Source organism: Myzus persicae, unplaced genomic scaffold, assembly GCF_001856785.1.
Source record: "Myzus persicae strain clone G006 unplaced genomic scaffold, MPER_G0061.0, whole genome shotgun sequence".
NCBI lineage: Eukaryota > Metazoa > Arthropoda > Insecta > Hemiptera > Aphididae > Myzus > Myzus persicae.
This window is the reverse complement of record NW_019100803.1, coordinates 94,883-114,591: the sequence shown is the minus strand read 5'-3', so window position 1 is coordinate 114,591 and position 19,709 is coordinate 94,883. Positions and strand designations below refer to the sequence as shown.

Genomic DNA, 19,709 nt, shown 5'->3' with positions numbered 1-19,709 from the left:
ATCCCGCACGGTTCGCGTGTCATTATGCATAACGTATCAACGCGCCCCGTGACGGTTCCGATAATCCCCCCCCCCTCCTCCCCACCCATTCGGATTACTATTTTATATTATATATTTCATTACCGTTATTGTTGTTATTATTATTATTATTATTATTTTAATACCTATACGTACTCTACAATATAATAAACAGTATAATATTATACCCGCGCTTACGGTCGTGAATAATATTGCTCGACGACAATTTATTCTCGTTAAAAAAATATAATATGTGAAAAAAAAAAAAAAACAAGACAACTCGCACAATATTTTGAAACAGGGTCGTAAATTTCGGGCGGTACATTTTCCACAGACAACATTATACGTGTAAGCTGCACTATGACACGCGTGCATTATGTATAGGTATTATACGGTCGTACGTTCCTATTTATTACAATAATACACGGTCGCATTTAATTTATTGTAATATTATTATTATTTTCGAGTCGTCGGTGGCGATCCGAGACTACTGTTGTAGTGCCGTAGTCGTAATGTGTACCTCACGGCTTCACGACGACGGCTAAAACGGCTGCGGGTTTCCATTTTTATTGCAACGTTTAAAATGTTGTCGGAAATGAGCAGTAGTTCTGGTGGCGGTGGTGGTCACTGGTCGATTTCGCTTCGCATTTTATTTATACACACATAGGTGCATGTTTGATATACGTATACAAGTATGGCATTAATCATATTATTATATTGTGTAATATATTCGCGATAATCCGTAAAAATGTCGTCGCGTTTCGTGTCCTCGAGGCGAGCGGTTGCGCGTGATGCGGACGTTCCGGTCCAATCGATTATAATACTTTAATAACCGCTCGGCGGCTTCGTACATACCCATTATACCTACTGGGCCGGGCAAACGGTTATTTTTCCTTCAATATATATTTACAAAATATATACGAACGAGAAAATACGTGTTTCTAAATTAATATAACGGCGGGTACGACGACGGACGAATATCCCTCGAACAAACACCGGTGGGAAATATTTACAAAAGGCATTTTATGTATATACATAATAATAATCGTCTCTTTTAATGGTAACGGTTTTGAAATTGTCGTCTATAAGCCGTGAGGTATTATGTATTATATACATATATATATACAATATATATAGTATATATATTGGTATATATATATATGTGCGCGGGGTGATCCACGGTTTATTCCATCATCTATGTATAGGTACTCTATATAATATATCTACGGCGACCTGCGATTATTTCTGAAAATATAATATAAACGATGTGTTTAATTTGATTTTTTTTAACATTCATAATACCTATATAATACAGAATGGTACATATCATTATGTAAAACTCTTTTATATTAATACGTAGGTATAACCGCGCAGCTACCCTACCGCCATCTTATATGTAAGCGTATAGCTTATTCTTATATTATATCGATTGAAGTGAACCCGACTTTTTCAGAAATAATCGTTGGTCCACCGAAGGATTGAAATAATAATATAAACATCTCCGTAGTATAAAAGCTTGAACGCTCACCATACAAAGTTTTATTATATTGGAGTTTAATATAATGTCGTTAATTCTCGTAGAGTACGAAAAAGTAAAGTCATTGATTTAGGTATAAGAAGGTGGCCCTTAGTCCGCATATATAGGAGATTTTTTCAGACTTTTCCACTTAAGTTTTCGAGATATAAAAAAGTATATACAAAATTGTTTGTCGATTGGTTGGTTAGGTCAATCCCGCGTACTTCCCTGCTCTTAAAGTTCTAAAACTTGTTTTGTTCGAATAACCATAGTTTTCTGATAAATATATTCTGAACAAGGAGGTACCTTTTCCTATTCGTGACCCTAGGCTTGGGGTTGGATTATTACTTATTATTAATTTAGAATAATTATTAAACCATTTAAGACCATATCAATTTTAAGATAAGATGTACCTACAGGTACCTAGAATAATTAATTTTCATTTGTCAAAATATATCCTAATGACGCGTTGATGGTTAAAAGTGCAGAGATGAAGATTGCCGATTGGTATTTAGACCACATGTAAAATATGTGATTATTATGCAGGTTAGTAAGAAGATAAGCAAGAGAGGGTTAATTAACAAAGTTAGATCCGAAAGAAATGTCGATCCTTCATTATCAGAGTTTTTTGATATTTAGGTACCTTGATACTATTGAAAACATTATAGTGAGAGGAGGGGAGTTGAAAAGGGCACCCTGGGTTTTTCATAAGGACCATGATTGTTTGAATGGTTATGTTTGGGCATTTGAGGAGAGATTTAAAGTTTCAACATCCCTTAAAATGTAGGTAAATGTGGCATTATTCATAGTGAACTTAATTTACTATTTAACTCTTGTTAAATGCCGTTTCTGGTAAACGAAATATTTCTTAAAGTAATAAATAACGAAGCATAAAAGTGTATGAAATATAAATATTACATTAACATTGTACAAACAATTTTTAAAATATAATATATAAAATTATATCACTAGGTATATTAAATAATTATATGATATATTTAATAGCAAATTCTAAAAAATTGTCTAATGTGTTGTATTATGTCCACTGCGTGTTACATATTATTGATCTGTCTATGTTGTTTTTGTATTTCTGCAGGACGTGGGTTGCCAGGAAGCCTGTTCGTTCCACGACTGGCACGGAGGATCACAACCCAGCCCCGTGGTGGAGGCCCGAGGTGAACGTGCACTGACCATCGATTCAGGTACGCTACGTTGGCCGCGGCCAGCCGACCTACTCTCGTCGTCCTCGCAACGTCTGGTGTACGTGATCATGCGACGCCGGGACCCGGGAACCCGGCGCACGTGGTCCCAACTGGGCCAGACGCCCGGCTACAAGGCACGCCTGCCCAAAACGACAGCACCGTGGACGGTCCGCGTGCTCGCAGTCTCGGCAGAGGGTCTGGTGACCATATTCAGCCCTGCACCGGCCACCGCCACTTCCGTTCTACGTGTTCCTGTTGAGTCCGTGGCCGCGAGGGCTGCTGCGTCCGCCGCCTCGCCACAGCTGGATCTCACAGCCACCCCACCACCCACACTGTCATCTCCAACGGCTGCCGCCGTTTTGCACGACCTCCGCGACGCCGACATCATTATCAGGAGCCTCGGCCGAGACCAGATTCTCGGTATCCGGTTACCGTTGGCCGCCAGGTCGGCGCCCCAGGAAGAGTCTCTCCGCCTCATGGTGAGTAGAATTCATGGGCATCAATATCTATCTATGTCTATCCATCCATATACGTATATAATATATATGTATATATATGAATTTTACTCATGCTTCTCGGTCTGGGAATTATCAGACGACGATTCGATCGGTAGGTGGAAATTTGTCGAAACGTCCGTCATGACTTAGGGTTATGTTTTTTTATTTTTCGCACTTGTTGACGACCCAGAATCTCCATAACATTCAGTATTCGGAGTATGCCTCTGGTAACAAATCGAGTGAGCGCAGCGCGTATATATATATATATATATATGGAAATATTTACGATTTATCATAAACCGTCTCTCTACGGGTACCAATATATATATATATATATACACGCTGCCGGTTTGGGAACAAAAAAAAAATAAGCCAAAAATTACCCTTCGCCGTGGAGGTCTGTGCTTTGCATAATTTAGTAGTATATATTATATAGAGCTTACCTAACGTCTCGAAAAGGACGTGGATTGATGAGAGAGAGATCCTTGTGACGACGACGACGGTATATATTATATAGTCCAGAATCTCTCTCCCGGATTGATGATGACTTACTCCGAGCGTGGTTGCTCGTCGTATATTATACAATATATACGCCATGTACATGCATTGGTATACCTATATGGTATATTATATACATATGTGTGTCATAAAGGAAAATATGAATATTTGTTACGCGGGGCACGTTGCGCGCCCCCGAGAGGGTTCTCTGCTGTCGTTTCGCTCTCACGCACGCACGCCCTTACCGTATAGGACGAATAGCAATAATAATAATAATAAAAATAACAATAATAAAAAACGAAAACTAAATAAACCGCCGAGTCTTCTAGGCTGCACCTCGCGGCCATCCGCACGACGTGTTTGCGATCGATTTCCCGCTCGGATTCATTCGTTTGACATTTTTTTCCTTTGCCTAGTATATCATATGCCTACGGGCCGTATACTGTCCAAAATTTGGTCGTTATTTTCGTTATTATTTTTCACTTAATGCGCGTGACATACAAACCTAACCGAATATTGTATATATTCACCATCGTAGAAACTTTTATATACATGCGTACTTAAGTACATATGTGCTCGAGTGTATTATTACACTAAAATATTTTTGTCATCTCATTGTGCGTTCCGTTATGATGATGATAATAAATAATAATATAATAATAGATACGCGTTTTAACGAACCAGAAAATTACGATTGTATAGTGTACTAGCGTGGAGGTGTTTTTTTGTTTTGTTTTGTTTGGCACGCAGCTCGTTAAAATGACGAAACAATAATCAGTATACATCAAACCCGTCGTCGTACTATTTTTTTGTTCTCAAAACCTAACGACGAAATCGTCTCCACGGACGACAATATAACAGTATCTTAGCGCACCGGGTTCGGCCGAGGCAACCTCGTCGAAAGCTATCAATTAAGGCGTGACAGTTATAAACAATACATTTATACAACCATATCTATAATAGGTATTGTATTACACTATTACCTATAGGCTATAATATAGTGAACCGCCTCCAAAAGTGAGGAATGCACTGACGCTCCACAAATGTGCGATTAAAATACATATTATGGAAAAAGTGGTAACCGATATCAATTAATAATTTTGTATTCAATGAAAACGTAAATCGAAATAAAAAATAAAATAATAATAATATTAGGTACTCTTGGATAAGCTCAATTATTGTTTATCTCCATCAGGTTCTTAACGTAAATAATATTATTACAATTTTTTGTACAAATACTGTCACGTAAAGGGCCTGTCCTAAGGAAATATCTGGGTCTAGTAATGTATATCATCATCCATAAAGTACAAAACAATTTTTAAAAAATGATCTATTTTCATGATTCAAAAAAGGTGATTTTTTAAATTTTGTCTTTTTCGGTACCACTTGTATACGGTATCCGGTAGGTATAATATAGGAAATTGTGTGAATTGTACGTCTTTTTGGGGCAACCCTTGAACATTTTAATTGCTAAATATTTGTTTTTCAATATACCTATAACATTTGAAGTTTGATAAAAATTAAAGGCAATTTTTTCAAATTGGATATTTTTAAAATTGGAAATGATTTTTATACTCACAATAAATTAAGTATATGGTTTTACTCAAATAATGTGCACTAAATAAATTGATAAAATACGATTTTTTGAACCTAGTATTCTAAACTTTACACCCTGAGTATGAAAAAGACTATTCACTCGAATAAGTTTTAAATCATATATTCATATACATATAATATAGGGGCATTTAGGATGGAGAATCGGGAACATATCCATGGCCCGCATAAAAACGACCGTTAGCTGTCGATCGTTCGTTTCGTTTAAATCACTGAGGATAGTACGTTATAATAATTGATGACATCATCATATTATTACGAGTGATCCGACTGATGAAATAAGTCGGACGTGTGCACCACCGCTACAGTCGCCGGTACGAAATCAAAGGACCGTCGACGTGCCGGGGAATAAAAGCCGCTCCAGTGTTTTTCACGCGAACCGGAAAATCGTTTGAAACAAGATACATGATGATAAGATTATTATTGTTCGAACGCCATGTCGACTTTGTCTCCGCCACCGCCGCCTGTGATCGTATAATAATATAATATGTCATATAATAGCACGCCGCTCTGGGAATAAATTATATTCATAAAACGCTGGCGGACCGCGTGTCGACTTTGCACGGAGACCGCGGGACAATAAAAAAAAAACGGTAAATCGAGCTGTAAATGTTAATAATAATAATAACGATACTAAAAGTCCCCCCCCCCCACTCACCTGTGTAGTATCGTGTGTAACGACTATGTTACTTCGGCACCTATAATATAATATCATGTATTATTTTATGCTATTAAGATTATTGTTTTTTTCACCTTCTCCTCGATCGCTACGATTCCGCCCAGGAACGATATCGTCCTGGACAATGATAATTTTGTATTCGTCTGAATTAATTCACGCTATGCCGGTGCGATGCATAATATTATGTATATGTTAAATAATGTCTGCGTGATTTCGTTATAATAATATGGTGATATTATAATGTAATAACATTATTATTGTTGTCGTCGCTGTTATCATTTTGGTAGTTGTTGTTTACTCTCCCGGCTGTTGCGAGAAAATGAATAGGCTCTTCCGTGTACAATATATTTGTATAATATACACCCATAGTTGCGCGTGAGAAACTCGACACCTGCGGTACGCGCCAGCGTCAACGCCGCCGCCGCCGTTCCCCACGGCCGACCGATAATAATATTGTTAATAATTGGCTCGGTCTCTCACCCGGTTCACTTGAGTGCGCCTCCCCCGTCGCCGCGTATAATACATATAAAAGGTATATAATGCTGCACGCGGGTATAATATTATAATAATAATGGTCGTATTAATATTGAGCCCCGCGCGCGTATATTAATCTAATTAAAGCACACACGTCCCGTAAACGTGTGAGCAACATAACACGCTTCTAAATATTGTAATCATCGCGAGAGCGTTACGCCGAGGCGGTCGTGTTTCCTATAGCGTAATCATGTACCTATGTATAATAATTATAACCTATATATACGTATATATTATAATGACGGGAAAAATTATAGTGATCGTTTTTTGGATTTTCGTTAAATTAAAAAATTCGATTGCGTTTTCGTTTCAGACTCTAATCGTAGTATTTCAATAACAATAAACGAGTCTTGTACATAATAACCTAACCTAACCTATGCTTGTGCGACTTGATGTTTTACATCTGCATCGATTTGGATTTAGACCGCTTATACCTCAAGTCGTATGTGAACCTGGCCGAAAATTATTGTCTTTTTATCGACTTCTCAGTTTGACTATTAATACACTCCGTATTGCCTAAAGTCGAAATTATGTGCCTGCAGTGTGAACGGGTGGGCTGCAATGTTCACGGCAACACTTCGATCATACCTTGTTGAAATGAACCATTGTTGATGTTTGTACAGTACTTTTGCCATTTTCGTATTCGAGTGGTTTAAATATTATTGGCCGATATAGTCTCCGAGAACAATTTATATATTATGTATAATATGGAATAGGCACCGGAACATTCACTGTATATTATAATCAGTGTGCAGTATCGACTTGTCCTACTTAATAAGAGAGCGCATAGAATAAAATTCACCAATCGCGTGGAAAGATTAAAAATCCCAATTACAAATTAGTTTGTTATTATATTTTGGAATACTATAAGTTTTCTATTATAAAATTTCAGTTTAGCATATTATATTACATCGTCGCAGTTAACACATTTTCGCCATAGACTATAAACTGTATTATGATATGCCATATTATTCAGGCTATTAAATTACGTAGGTACAGGTAACGAAATCCCAGAGGGGGGGGGGAGTAATGGCCACTGCCAATGGCGACCAAGTCATGATCCTGCTGTGCCCGCTCAATCTACAGGGGTGGATCACGAGTACTAGGACGGTGCGCAGAAAACAAAAAAAACTCGCTTTTAGACCGATTTTTATTATCCTTTTTCACTCTTACCGCGGGTAAAAATATAACCCACAATAACACGTGCGGTGACGTAGACGATGAGTGCTCCCCGACGATCCTCCGCGGCGATTTCGACGGGCGCCACTTCGGTCGGCCGCCAAATACGAGTGTTATCTGATCGGACGAGGGTGAGAGAAAAATAAAACGCGTCAACGGGCCGGTTATTGATTACGATTTTTTATACATATACAGAAATATATATATTAAATGTATTGTATAGATACTATCGTATAATATCTTCGGCCGACACCCACGCACGCACGCATGCCACCCCCACCCGCGCGCCCGAACATTTTTGTATCCCATTAAAATATGTCTCGGGCGATCGAAAAACATTTTACGATAATTCATTAAATCCCTCTGATCGTATATATAAATATATATGTATAATACAATATGTGTTTATGTGCCTGTGTATTAGAAGAAGATAATATTCTGAAAAAAAAAACCGTTTACAATACCGTAAAAGAACGATGAAAAGAATATATTATCACTCTCCCTTGTAAAATGTAAATAATAATAAATATTCGGAAGAAATAACGATGATTCGGTATCTCGTATGCTGCATGCGTGTCAAGCGAAGCGGAGCCGAGGAAAATATGTGAATTTCAGTTTCAATAAGAAATAAGACATCCATTAAAATTCCGTCGAGTTTTGAGTAAAATGTTCATCTCGCTTCATTCGAATTGCGACAGTCGCCCCCGAAATAATTGTTGATATTGTTTTTCGCGTTCGTTCTGTATGATATCATATTATGTACTATGAAACTAGCTAACCGTTATTGTGAACTCTCGATTTTGTTTTTTTCGAGAGTAAGAAGTATTCACTCACAATTATAATTACCTGCCTAACAATTATTCACAAAAGAATAAAAAGTCAATATCTCGCTTGTATATGAAGATAAACAAAAATTCAACGCAACCGTGTGATTTAAAAAGGGTAAGGTTATGCCAACGTTTATGTTATACTCGCCCAGCACTCGCCTAACCGTCGCATTATATTTATTTTATTATTTCGAGGTTGACTCTACTGGTCGCGTGCACCGTATTATAATGCGACTTGATTTTTCGCAGCTTTTGTAAATTCAACAAGTATATATAATATTTATAATTATAACGAGGTTTTTTATACGCGCTGTGCTCTATTTATTTTGCGATAACAATAACAACGAAATATTGTTGACGTGTCATTTGAAATCCAAAAATGTTTTTGCTCGGAATTAGTTATAACTTGTGAGTTATTTTTATTATACATTTATACGTTATAGTGTACGTGTGAGAACACGAGCGCACGAAAACCGCCATTGATTTCGTTTACCGACAGCACCTCCACTACCCTCCACCACCCTCCACCACCCTCCACCGTTCACCCACGTTGTCGTACGAATTCGAAACTACCCAGGACGTTTCGGCAGTACAATGCATTCGATGTTTTATTCATATCCTATCAACTTTCCCGAGTATTATTATTTATTATTATTATTATTATTATTATTATTACCTTCATAAAAAATGCTGCAAGCGACGTGGATTTTGGCAATTTGAACCGTTTGGGAATACATTTGCCAGGACGTGGTGTCAGAGGTTCTCTGACTTTTACGTTTCGGAGTAAGGGTCTTTGGAGACGTAGCTCCGGGTGGTGATGGTGCGGGTAGAGGTCTTACCGATGTTATTTTTGTGATTCAATAACATTTAACGACTCTTCGTTTTACGAGTCCAGAAACTGTATAATAAAATCAAAACTATAAACCGAGTGTGTGTGTGTGTGTGTGTGTGTGTGTGTGTGTGAGAGTGTACACTAATGGTGATATTAAGATCTATGAGATCTCACACGAAATTAATTTGAATCCATCATCTGAAGGCTTTCGATAATTACCGACTATAAATAAGTTTTAGTGAACAGCTGTTCAACACGATACATCTTTAATATGCAGTAGTAATCGCCGATTTAACGTAAGGGTTCATTGGCATAAGACAAAAAAACGAAAATTTGGGATTAATGATAATGTTTTCAATCAGGATTTTGGGTGCGGAGTACCACCGCAGACCCTATTTTAATCGAAACGAATAGAGCCCATATGGCTATAATGCTATATAGTGTGTGTAACGTCAGGTTAGGTTACCGCATATTTATAACGTTGTTGTCTGAACCTCACCCGCTTATGTTCCATCGTATATTATACGCCTTACATTTACTGTCTCAAATCGTGTGTAGCATAATTCGTTGTCCTTACAAATTATTGCAGTACTAAACCGTTAATATTTAAAAATTTAAATACCTATGTTGTATTCTTATTTTTGTCAAACATCATTGAAATAACTTTTGTAGTAGGTACCCATAGCTATAATAATTGGTTTCACTATACCCAATCTTTTATTGTGCACGTCACGCATAGGCTTGTACAAAAATGTTTCCAGGGGTGAGGAGTTTCTTGGTCATCACTATGTATAGTGTACCTTATAAATATATAATATATATAAAATATATTGCTCTTTCACGTGTCTGATTTTAAAAAGCCAAGCGGGAGAAATATCCCGTCTTGTCCCTTCCTCCTTTTTATTCCCCATTGCTCAACCAATTATTTAACAAACGAGGCTCTCACAGCCGGATGGCTAGGCTCACCAATGAATACCCCCCCCCCCCCCCCCCCCCCCCCCCCCCCAGTTTAGGTTTTTAATCTTGTTAATATTTGAATATCAAATTATTGTTATTATGTGCATATATACTCACACTATGCCTTCGTATAACTTCGGCTCACTCCCGTTGTTATACTTAAATTATTATGAATAAGTTTATACGTCATCATACATATATTTCGTTTTTCAGGGAGACGACGATCCATCGGACACTTCGGAAGTGTGGAACCTGCGCGAAGTGTCGATGATCCATCAGAAGGTGTTGGTGATCGCCGAGGTGGCGTGGGACGCCCGACAAGTCCACCGTCCCGCTTACCTAGTCACTTGGGAGATCGATGGCGGCGGCCTGAAGGGCAACTTGTTCACGGACACCACGTGCGTCACACTGTCCCTGTGGCCAGACACCGCATACCTCATACAGGTCAGTAAACCATCCAGTACAATCGTCTGTTAATTGCTGGTGCCTCGCAATGACAATCATAATAATTATAATATATTACCAATAGTGTCGATTCTGTGAGGCCTGAAGCCAATCCGTGCGCTTGAGTACCGGCTGTCGTGTCGCCATGTCAGTTGTTATTGGACAAATGTTTACAAATACAATATATTATGTATTATATTATATAATATGCTAAGTCCGTTTTACTAAAATACGTACCTATATATGTAGAAAGGACATAAGGTAGGCGACTATAGGAAAAACGAGACTATGGTCATAATATAATATAAAGAGAATTTCTGTTTAAAAACTTTAAAATTTAAATACCTACCATCATTAACTGTAATCGTTTTTACGGCTTTCTGTGTATATATTATAATATTAAAACGTCTTTTATATATTAGCATTGCAAATATAAATTAAATTGTCTCCGTACACGTTAAAATAGCAGCTCGTATAATAGGTGTCCCGAACTGTATACATATACACACACGCGGGGGATCTTGGTGTTGGAATATTTAATAATATATATGTATAGATTATAGAGGTTATACAAAGATGAGTAAGGTTCTTGAAAGTGAATTTAAAATTACGTTTAAATTCGGTTTAAATGAACCGATTCTCTGAACGGTAGCTGAGTGTCAAAATGAGTTTGCTGCCGAGTTCAAGTTTCGAAGATTTAGTGTACCACGATTATCACAGCCGCTATATCGTACGGTCTGCTACACTTTTCGACGACAGCGTTTCTTATTTCTAAGACTCAGATCTCACAAGTCTTGGTGTAGAATTTCGAGAGTTTCGAGTTTTTTCGCATGATTTTATACATTATTCCACTTATATACCTCATATTTTCGTTAACTAGGACCAGTGCAGCGTATTGTTAAACAATATCTAAACGAACACAATCATTAACAGTCTACGCATAACAGTTTTTGGGTGTGGGGGTGACGCGGAAACTACATTGACGTTATTTTACACACACACAATTCACGTCCCGCAAAAGCCGGAAGTGGAGGTTTACCAGATGCCTAGCGTTGCAGTGGGTGTTTAGGGGTCGTGAATAGGCTAGCCATGAGAGTACCACACTGAAAATGCATGTCATTATCGCTATTTAAACGACTATACACGACTATGATGACGACGAAGAGGGCGCACTACGGCCCGCGTTCGTTTGGGAGGCTATTGTCAGCGACGACGACCAGATAAAAAGATATTTACCGGAAAGAGTTAATCGATGTCGACGACGGCGGCGGCCACGCGACCGACTGAAACAGGATATCGGCGGCGGGGCACCCCGGTCACGAACGGTTCACCACCCAAAGGCCATAATAATAATGATAATAATAATAATAAATCGTATGGGAGTTCCGCCTCCGCGCCCGTAATGATAGTGCGTATTTTGTACGAGTGTGTACCTAGTCGTATTTATAATATGATCTGCGCACCATATAATACGTGGACGGTGAAGGAAAACATAGAGACTAAGGAGGAGATGAGAAAAAAAATCACTGCAGACATAGCTCGGAGAACAGTTTATTTATTTACGTCTGATATATTATATATATAATTCTTTCTGGTGGCGGCTGATAAGAATGAGAACCGTATATTACATTCTATATACTTACTGTATAATAATAATAATAATAATAATATGATATTATGGGATACAATATTATATTATGTTCCCTACATTGCTACGTATATATTATGAAACATTGTATTATATTATGACCCGCATATAAAAAGCAATTGCCAGTGATAACGCTCTCAAACAGGCTCTATATTATTATTATTATTATGAGCCATCGTATACACACACACACACACCCGTTAAAATGCGTATGTAGTAGTGCAGCCTCGGGTTCGCGAATTCAACTTTATATGCTATTATTATTATTATTATTATTATACATATAGATGGGACATCGCGTTTCGATTCGGGACCGAAAAAAAACAAAACCACTTAACGGTTTCCGGCGGCTCGTTCCGACCGATTTTCGACCGGGCTGCTGCAGGACTTGACGATTTCGAGTCGACGCCGACGGGATAATATTGAATTATTACATAGCCGTCACGACGTTGTTGTGTATATGCGTATATTATATTTTATAGAACATCAACGGTACCTGTAATCATAATACACAATATAATATTCTGATAGAATATTCGACTGAATGTGTTATTATTGAAGTAAAAGAAATGCAACGCTGCGCCCTTTTGCCTTACTATAGATTATAATATCAAATATTGAATAGATATATTTTAGGTAAGTTACGTAAACTCGATTTATTATTCAAAGTTGACCGCGAACTCCGGAGAAACACGCTCGCGTTATCGATTTTTCAGTTAAATATTATGGTTGAATGCTGTTTGATCCCATTAAAAAAGTGACGTCCACGCGGTTTGTCCTTCAACTTGATTAAAAGATTTCGCTAATATAGTTTGCTAGCCTTATATTGTTGATCCAAAACCTGTGGTGGACTGGATATTTTGTGATTGGTTTGCACATTCCTGGTCAAAATAGCGAAAGACAGCATGGCCTTAAAAAATAGACTTGCATATTTTTGTAAAGTATATTCCAATGCTGAACATATTTTTTAAACCTTAAAACGAGGGGCCAACTTCATGAACGTAAAAAAATTAGTTCTCTGACATTGGGTAAATATTGACAGTATCAACCTACATAGATATTATGTATAGACGGTACTTTTAGAGTAAAAACATTAAGTATAAAGTGAATAAGTTTTCTAATTTTGAAAGTTATGGGTTAGGTCAAATCACATGAATAGTAACAATATATTATATTATCGGTATTTACCGGAGACCAAACTTTGTCCTCTATTATAATATTAAGTAATCGATTGTACTTTGCGTGTATCCGGACGTATATACATAGTTATAACAGTATTATTGAAGTCGTTCGCTGCGATCGTACAAAAGGAGCGATTTGTCATTTTCAAAGACGACGAGACGAAACACGCATGATGGAAACAAAAGGTGATAATGACGCATCAGATATGAAGATATGGAGATAACATTGTCATGACGCTAGGACGTGTGTAATTATTACGAGTGCCCCGTCGAAACATCACATTAATTATACACACGTAATAAGTACATAATAATATTATTATTGTTGTATTAAACAGCCACGTTATTAATTGTCGGCAACAAAATGCATTTAAATGCGAATCCCCGCCCCCGTGGGCATACCTATAATATAATATTACATTTCAAAAGACGGATGACCCACCGGCCAGCGATGTATTTTTTTGATAACTTCAAACGCGAAGCTTCTTCACTCCCGTCGTCGGCGCAATATAGTAGGTAATAATAATAATTATCGTTATTATTTTAATACGAACGTTTCCTCGGCGCATTAACCATACTATATATTTACGCATAATATTATAGGTCCATGCATATACTGTATATCGTACGCTACTATTACTCCTCCTCCGCTCCGACGTGTGATATTCCGAAAACTTGTTTTCTTATTTTCGTTCTCGTCACGCACGCAAACCTATACCCACAACCGTGGTGTATATACGTCATGCGTGAGTTTTCTACGAACGGTTGTCTTAAAAATGTTTTCAAAATAATAAATTACATATAAACCTGAACGCTGTGCATAATATACGCGTTGACGATCTGCTCATTTTCTTCCGTTTCCGCGGAGTGAAGTCCACCGACGTCGGAGGCCGACAGCGCATGCAGGCTGCTATAGATCATGTCGACGATCGCGGTTACAATAATTAAACGCTATTATTAAATTGTAGATCTCCGAGCACGGTAAATCAATCGGATAATAACAGGTTGGCCGACGGACGGGAAATCATCGATCGCACGACGAATAGGTACAACGTGTGTGCTCCGTAGGTGGTACAAACCGATATGGACAAATTATTAGGAGAATGGATGTATAAAATGCCCGCTCATAGATACAAAGAGTTTATAGTATCAAGTATGTATATAATAAAGTATAGAATATTATACGGTGTCGTTTGCAGCCGAGATATTGACGAGTATAATATATTACTATGGTGCATCGCCGCCAATGTAACTATAGGTATTACAATATATTTTATAGCATGTAAAACCGTTTTTAATTTTGGAAAATTGTCACCCAATTTTAGAGCTATTAGACAAAACAAATTATACTTCCCACATAATTGTTTAAAAGCCATGTTTAAAAAATAGTATTTAGTATAGGTATAGGTACTATAGGTACAAGTCGAAAATAGACAAATAATATACTCATCAAAAAGTATGATATTAGTATGCATGACGTTAAATTTATGTACACACGATTTTAAAATAGGTGCTTGGAAAATCGTTTACATTTTTTCAAATCGTAAAGAATTATTGATTATTTTTATTAATTAATCATGAATTACATTAAAATGACAGTTAACTATGAATTTAGTGCTGTATAATTTATTCAAAAACCGATTAATATATCCGGCCGATCGTTTGATTATTTTAGACTTTAAATAACGTAACAATCAGTTACAATAAACAATGTAATCACTAATTTCGCTCCGAGCCGGTCAAATTAAAATATTTTAGAAGTACGCAACTCTTCCATGCGGATTCGTCTAGAAATGTGTGACTTTTGTTGATTCTTCTTGAAATATACAAGAGCATCTAAACACAAAATAAAAAAAAAAAAACAGTGTCACAGAATCTACGCATTGCGAAACATCGACACATTGAATCTGAACAAAATATAATTACTTTCGAGTCTAGCTTAGGAGATTTGTACTCTTATTGATAAATTCTCTAATATTAATAAGCTGGTGGATTCTATATAGGAAGACGACTTCTGCAGTATAACACCCTGGATACGATATACGTATCACGCGCCATGCCCATATTCCAATCTACCCTCGGGAGTCGTGGTCGTATCATACCGAACGACGTCTCTATATGATAAATGTAAAATGTTGTTTTTCAGTATATGCGCTACTATATTATTCGACGGATTTTTAATTCATTTGCGTGGCAACCCATAGCTGTAATAGGTTTCGATCGTCCATCGCCGTTGCCGATAACGAAAATCGTCCGAGGCCGAGGGTGACGCTATAAAAAGGACGACACGCGAAAACGCGATCTCCCTCGCGTTCACGATGACGTCTTCTCGTAGTATATAATAATAATATATATTATTATATGTGTTTTATTTTCTGACCATTCCGCGGGCATTGATTGCGCGGTAAGAGATTACTTTACGACCGTATCTGATCATATATATATATATATATTTATACGATGCGTGCGTGCACAGTAACTTACACGCGGCCTATATATATTATAAATTATAATATACGAAATAATGCGTTTCTATATTTAAGCCAAGGGGTCGGGCGGACAAAGACATTATGCGCGGAGAAAAAAAAAACATAAACCTCCGCGCATTGTAATGCCATTACATTATTGTCATGCTATTTCGTTCTGATTCGCTTTGTTCGTGTCTGAACCGCATTATTCATGTGACTAGATAAGTTCGCGTTTTTAGCCGATTCCCTGTCAACCCCCGCAAATGACGTTCTCCGTCACGCGCGCCTATAATATTATTACGCACTGTGAACCGAGGGAGAAATTAATAAATTATTCATTTCGAGCAGCTGTTTATCACTTGAGCATTCCAGTGACGTTTATATTCTGCTCGGCGTGCGTTGCGGGGGCGAGTGACCGAGCGCGGTACATATAGGTACCTACCACTCGCGGTAACCGTCCGTCGCCCATATATTAGTGTAGGTATATTGGTGTATTATACCAAAATTGTGTTTGTGTGTATATCAATGTATGCGGGAGAGACGACACGCACACACCCCATCCGCCTACAACAAAAATAATAAAATGATATTATATTATTTTAACCGAGTTCGATTTACGTCCCGGCATCCGTGACAAATAGGTGACGTGCCAAACTTTATCTCTGCGAAACCATCTATTTGTCTGCACACAAATCGAGTGTCATGTCTAATAGGGATAATTGAAGTATAAATAGATAATATTATAATAGCGCAGCAAATTAATAATTCATTCTATGGTGTTTGAACTATTTTGTCCACTGCGTTATGTACCTATTATAGTGTTAATGAGGTATAGTTGACGGTGGTCTGTCGGTTCGAAACGACCATAATATTATTATATTGATCGGACAGCTTTCGCGAATAACAATTTGTATGTTTTAATAATAATATATTTTTTATGATTGTCGTCGACGTTGACGCGATGAGATTGTTCCGCCGAAGGCTATATGAGATGACGGGAAATTGTAATATTTTATTTACTGTGCGCGATATTTCTTCGTTCTTGTTTTGCATGACGAAAATCAAATTAATATTAAATCCTCATTTCAATTTTCTGTATCGTAAATTAGGTCGTTTTTGATTTTCGACGTAGTATTAATATCCGGAAAAATTACTTTATACCCTTATGACCGTATCATATATTGCAAAAATATGTGTCACCAATCGGCGATCACACACAATAATATTATATTGAAATTTGAAAATGTATTCCACAATCCACACTATGAGGATGATACGTACAATCGATACGTTTTATTCTTGTCGACCATATTCTCCTCAATAGCATGATTAAACATAGAATTACGACCACAACCGGTTTTCATTGAAAATTGGCTAAGATTACCGACGAGTTCAACTAAATTACAATAAAAAAAAAATAATGGATGGATTAAATGATATAGGTTCCTACTTATAAATGATTAAATACTATAACTTATAAATCTATATAAAGTGTAAACTGTACACATTACATAATAATATAATGTTATCTAGTACCTATGTACAATATTTAAATAGTTTCATTAAAGGTATTTTTAACAAAATTACTTAACGGTGACAAGTGGCAACCATATTTTGGATTTATTGACCATTATTCATTGACATAATAATAGTTTGGAATAAGATATTACTGTTTAAAGGTATCTACGCGTTATGTAACGTTATTTTGTTGTTTTTATTGTTATTCAAGGAGTTAGGACACTTGGAAATTATAATTATTATAATAATCGGTTTGAAAACTCATATTATTGTTGCGTTTGACAAAAGTCTCACATAGTTTTTTTTTCTTTGGAACCCCAAGTTATAAAATACGTTTTGTTCGGATGAAATTTATTTTTCGCTGCAACGAATTGCACTTGACAAATGTAGGTCACATTGCAGACTATTGTGTTTGGACAGAGCCGACACAAAAATTTTGAGGAGTACCTGAACTGAACTCTGCACGCTACTTGAAAAACGTCATTTATCATGTTTATCGCAAAATTGTTTTTTCGTTTCTCCGGTTTATTAAATGATATATATATATATACCTATTTACTAGAGTTTTTCGTGCGCACACGTTTATACAAGCTGCTGTTAGATAATAAACGATTTACCTTATAAGAAAGAGAAAAAAATACAAGCTAAGCGAGGTACTTGTCCGAACATTGTGAAAATAATGTTGGCGCGATAGAGAAAAAAAAGTCAAAAACAATAACTCGATGAACAGAGTGAAATTAGCTTCATTTCGTAAACGTCTGCACTTTGTAAAACAACTTCGACGTCGGCGAACTCGATACGTCACTCGAACAGTAATCGAATCGAAAGAAATAATTTCCCAGTAACTGTACAAAACACTAAAACCCATACAATTTAAGAGAACCGCTCTTTCCTGGTAATACAATACTACAAAACCTATTATAGATTTTCAACATTATACCTTAACCTAATTATTGAATTGGTTTTAATGATTCAGTGAAGAGTGAAAAATCCAATATTTTTTTCCGCTCTTAGCCTATACAATATGCATAGGTACAATAAAAGCCAAATAGCTTATTATGAGCATATTAATAGTTAAATACCGCATACCCTTACAAATTTCTATAGAAATCTAAACGTAAATGTTTATATATCTGTGAATATTTAAGCTTATAGGTATTTGGTTTCTAAGGCGGTTAGAAGACTGGCATATTTTCTAAGGAGTATTTGATAGGCAATTCGTTTGAGTTTTAAAATATATTTTCTGTAAAAACGTTTAAGATCGTTGATCGTTTTTCTAGACTTTTGTGAATGAGTCGACCTTTGAAAACTGTTTAAAAAAAAATAAATTAGAATTCTCAAAATTAATAAATCAAAATATAGTGTTAAATACTTTTTATACAATTTATTAAATTCAATCGGAAAACAAACAATTGCTTACCGCGGGGTGCAGCGGGCCAAGATCTTCCTCATTCGCACCTGTGATAATATTATTTGAATATTAAAAAAAAAACAGATAAATCTGCATAACATAACACCTGTTATTATAATATTATATTCGCGTAATTACATATGTCATGCGTACCTATGGTGTGTTATTATTATTTCGCTGACACGCGCACCTACCGCAGTGCCGACGTCCAAGACGTACAGCCGTATTATCGCGGTATTTATAGAATTTTAATTTCGTGGTCGACCAGCAGCAGCTATAACAGTGGCGGCGGCGGAGCTGACAGAGACAATTTAATTACATTGTCACGGAGACGTACGCGGCGTGCGTGCGTGTGCGTGCGGATTTGTGTGTGTTTCGGGTATGGCCAAACTCGCACACACACACACACACACACACACACACACACACACACACACACACACACACCCATGAGGTCACCGAGGCCCGAAACATAAGATCGGACCGACAACGAGGACCCGGCGCGGGGGTGGCGAGCGGCGATGGCAGGGGCGGTAATATACAAACAGTTGAAGCGCGTCAGTGGGGGGGTGGGAGGGGGTGGCTGGAAATGCAATTTAACTTTAATGAACCACCGCGACGGCTTAAGGGACTCGCTGATGGGCTCGGAATCTAATTTAAATGTACGGCGCGTTGCGCAGATACAG

The 19,709-nt window shown here is 37.2% G+C and overlaps 1 protein-coding gene across 1 annotated transcript in view; it reads left to right on the top strand.

Annotated features, from left to right (window-relative positions):
• LOC111043187 overlaps positions 1-19,709 on the top strand; it is a 116,352-nt gene that overhangs the window by 82,870 nt on the left and 13,773 nt on the right. Inside the window, exons 4-5 of the mRNA XM_022328086.1 lie at positions 2,631-3,215; positions 10,567-10,797. Coding sequence (XP_022183778.1) covers positions 2,631-3,215; positions 10,567-10,797 — 816 coding nt within the window. The remainder of the gene's footprint in view (positions 1-2,630; positions 3,216-10,566; positions 10,798-19,709) is intronic.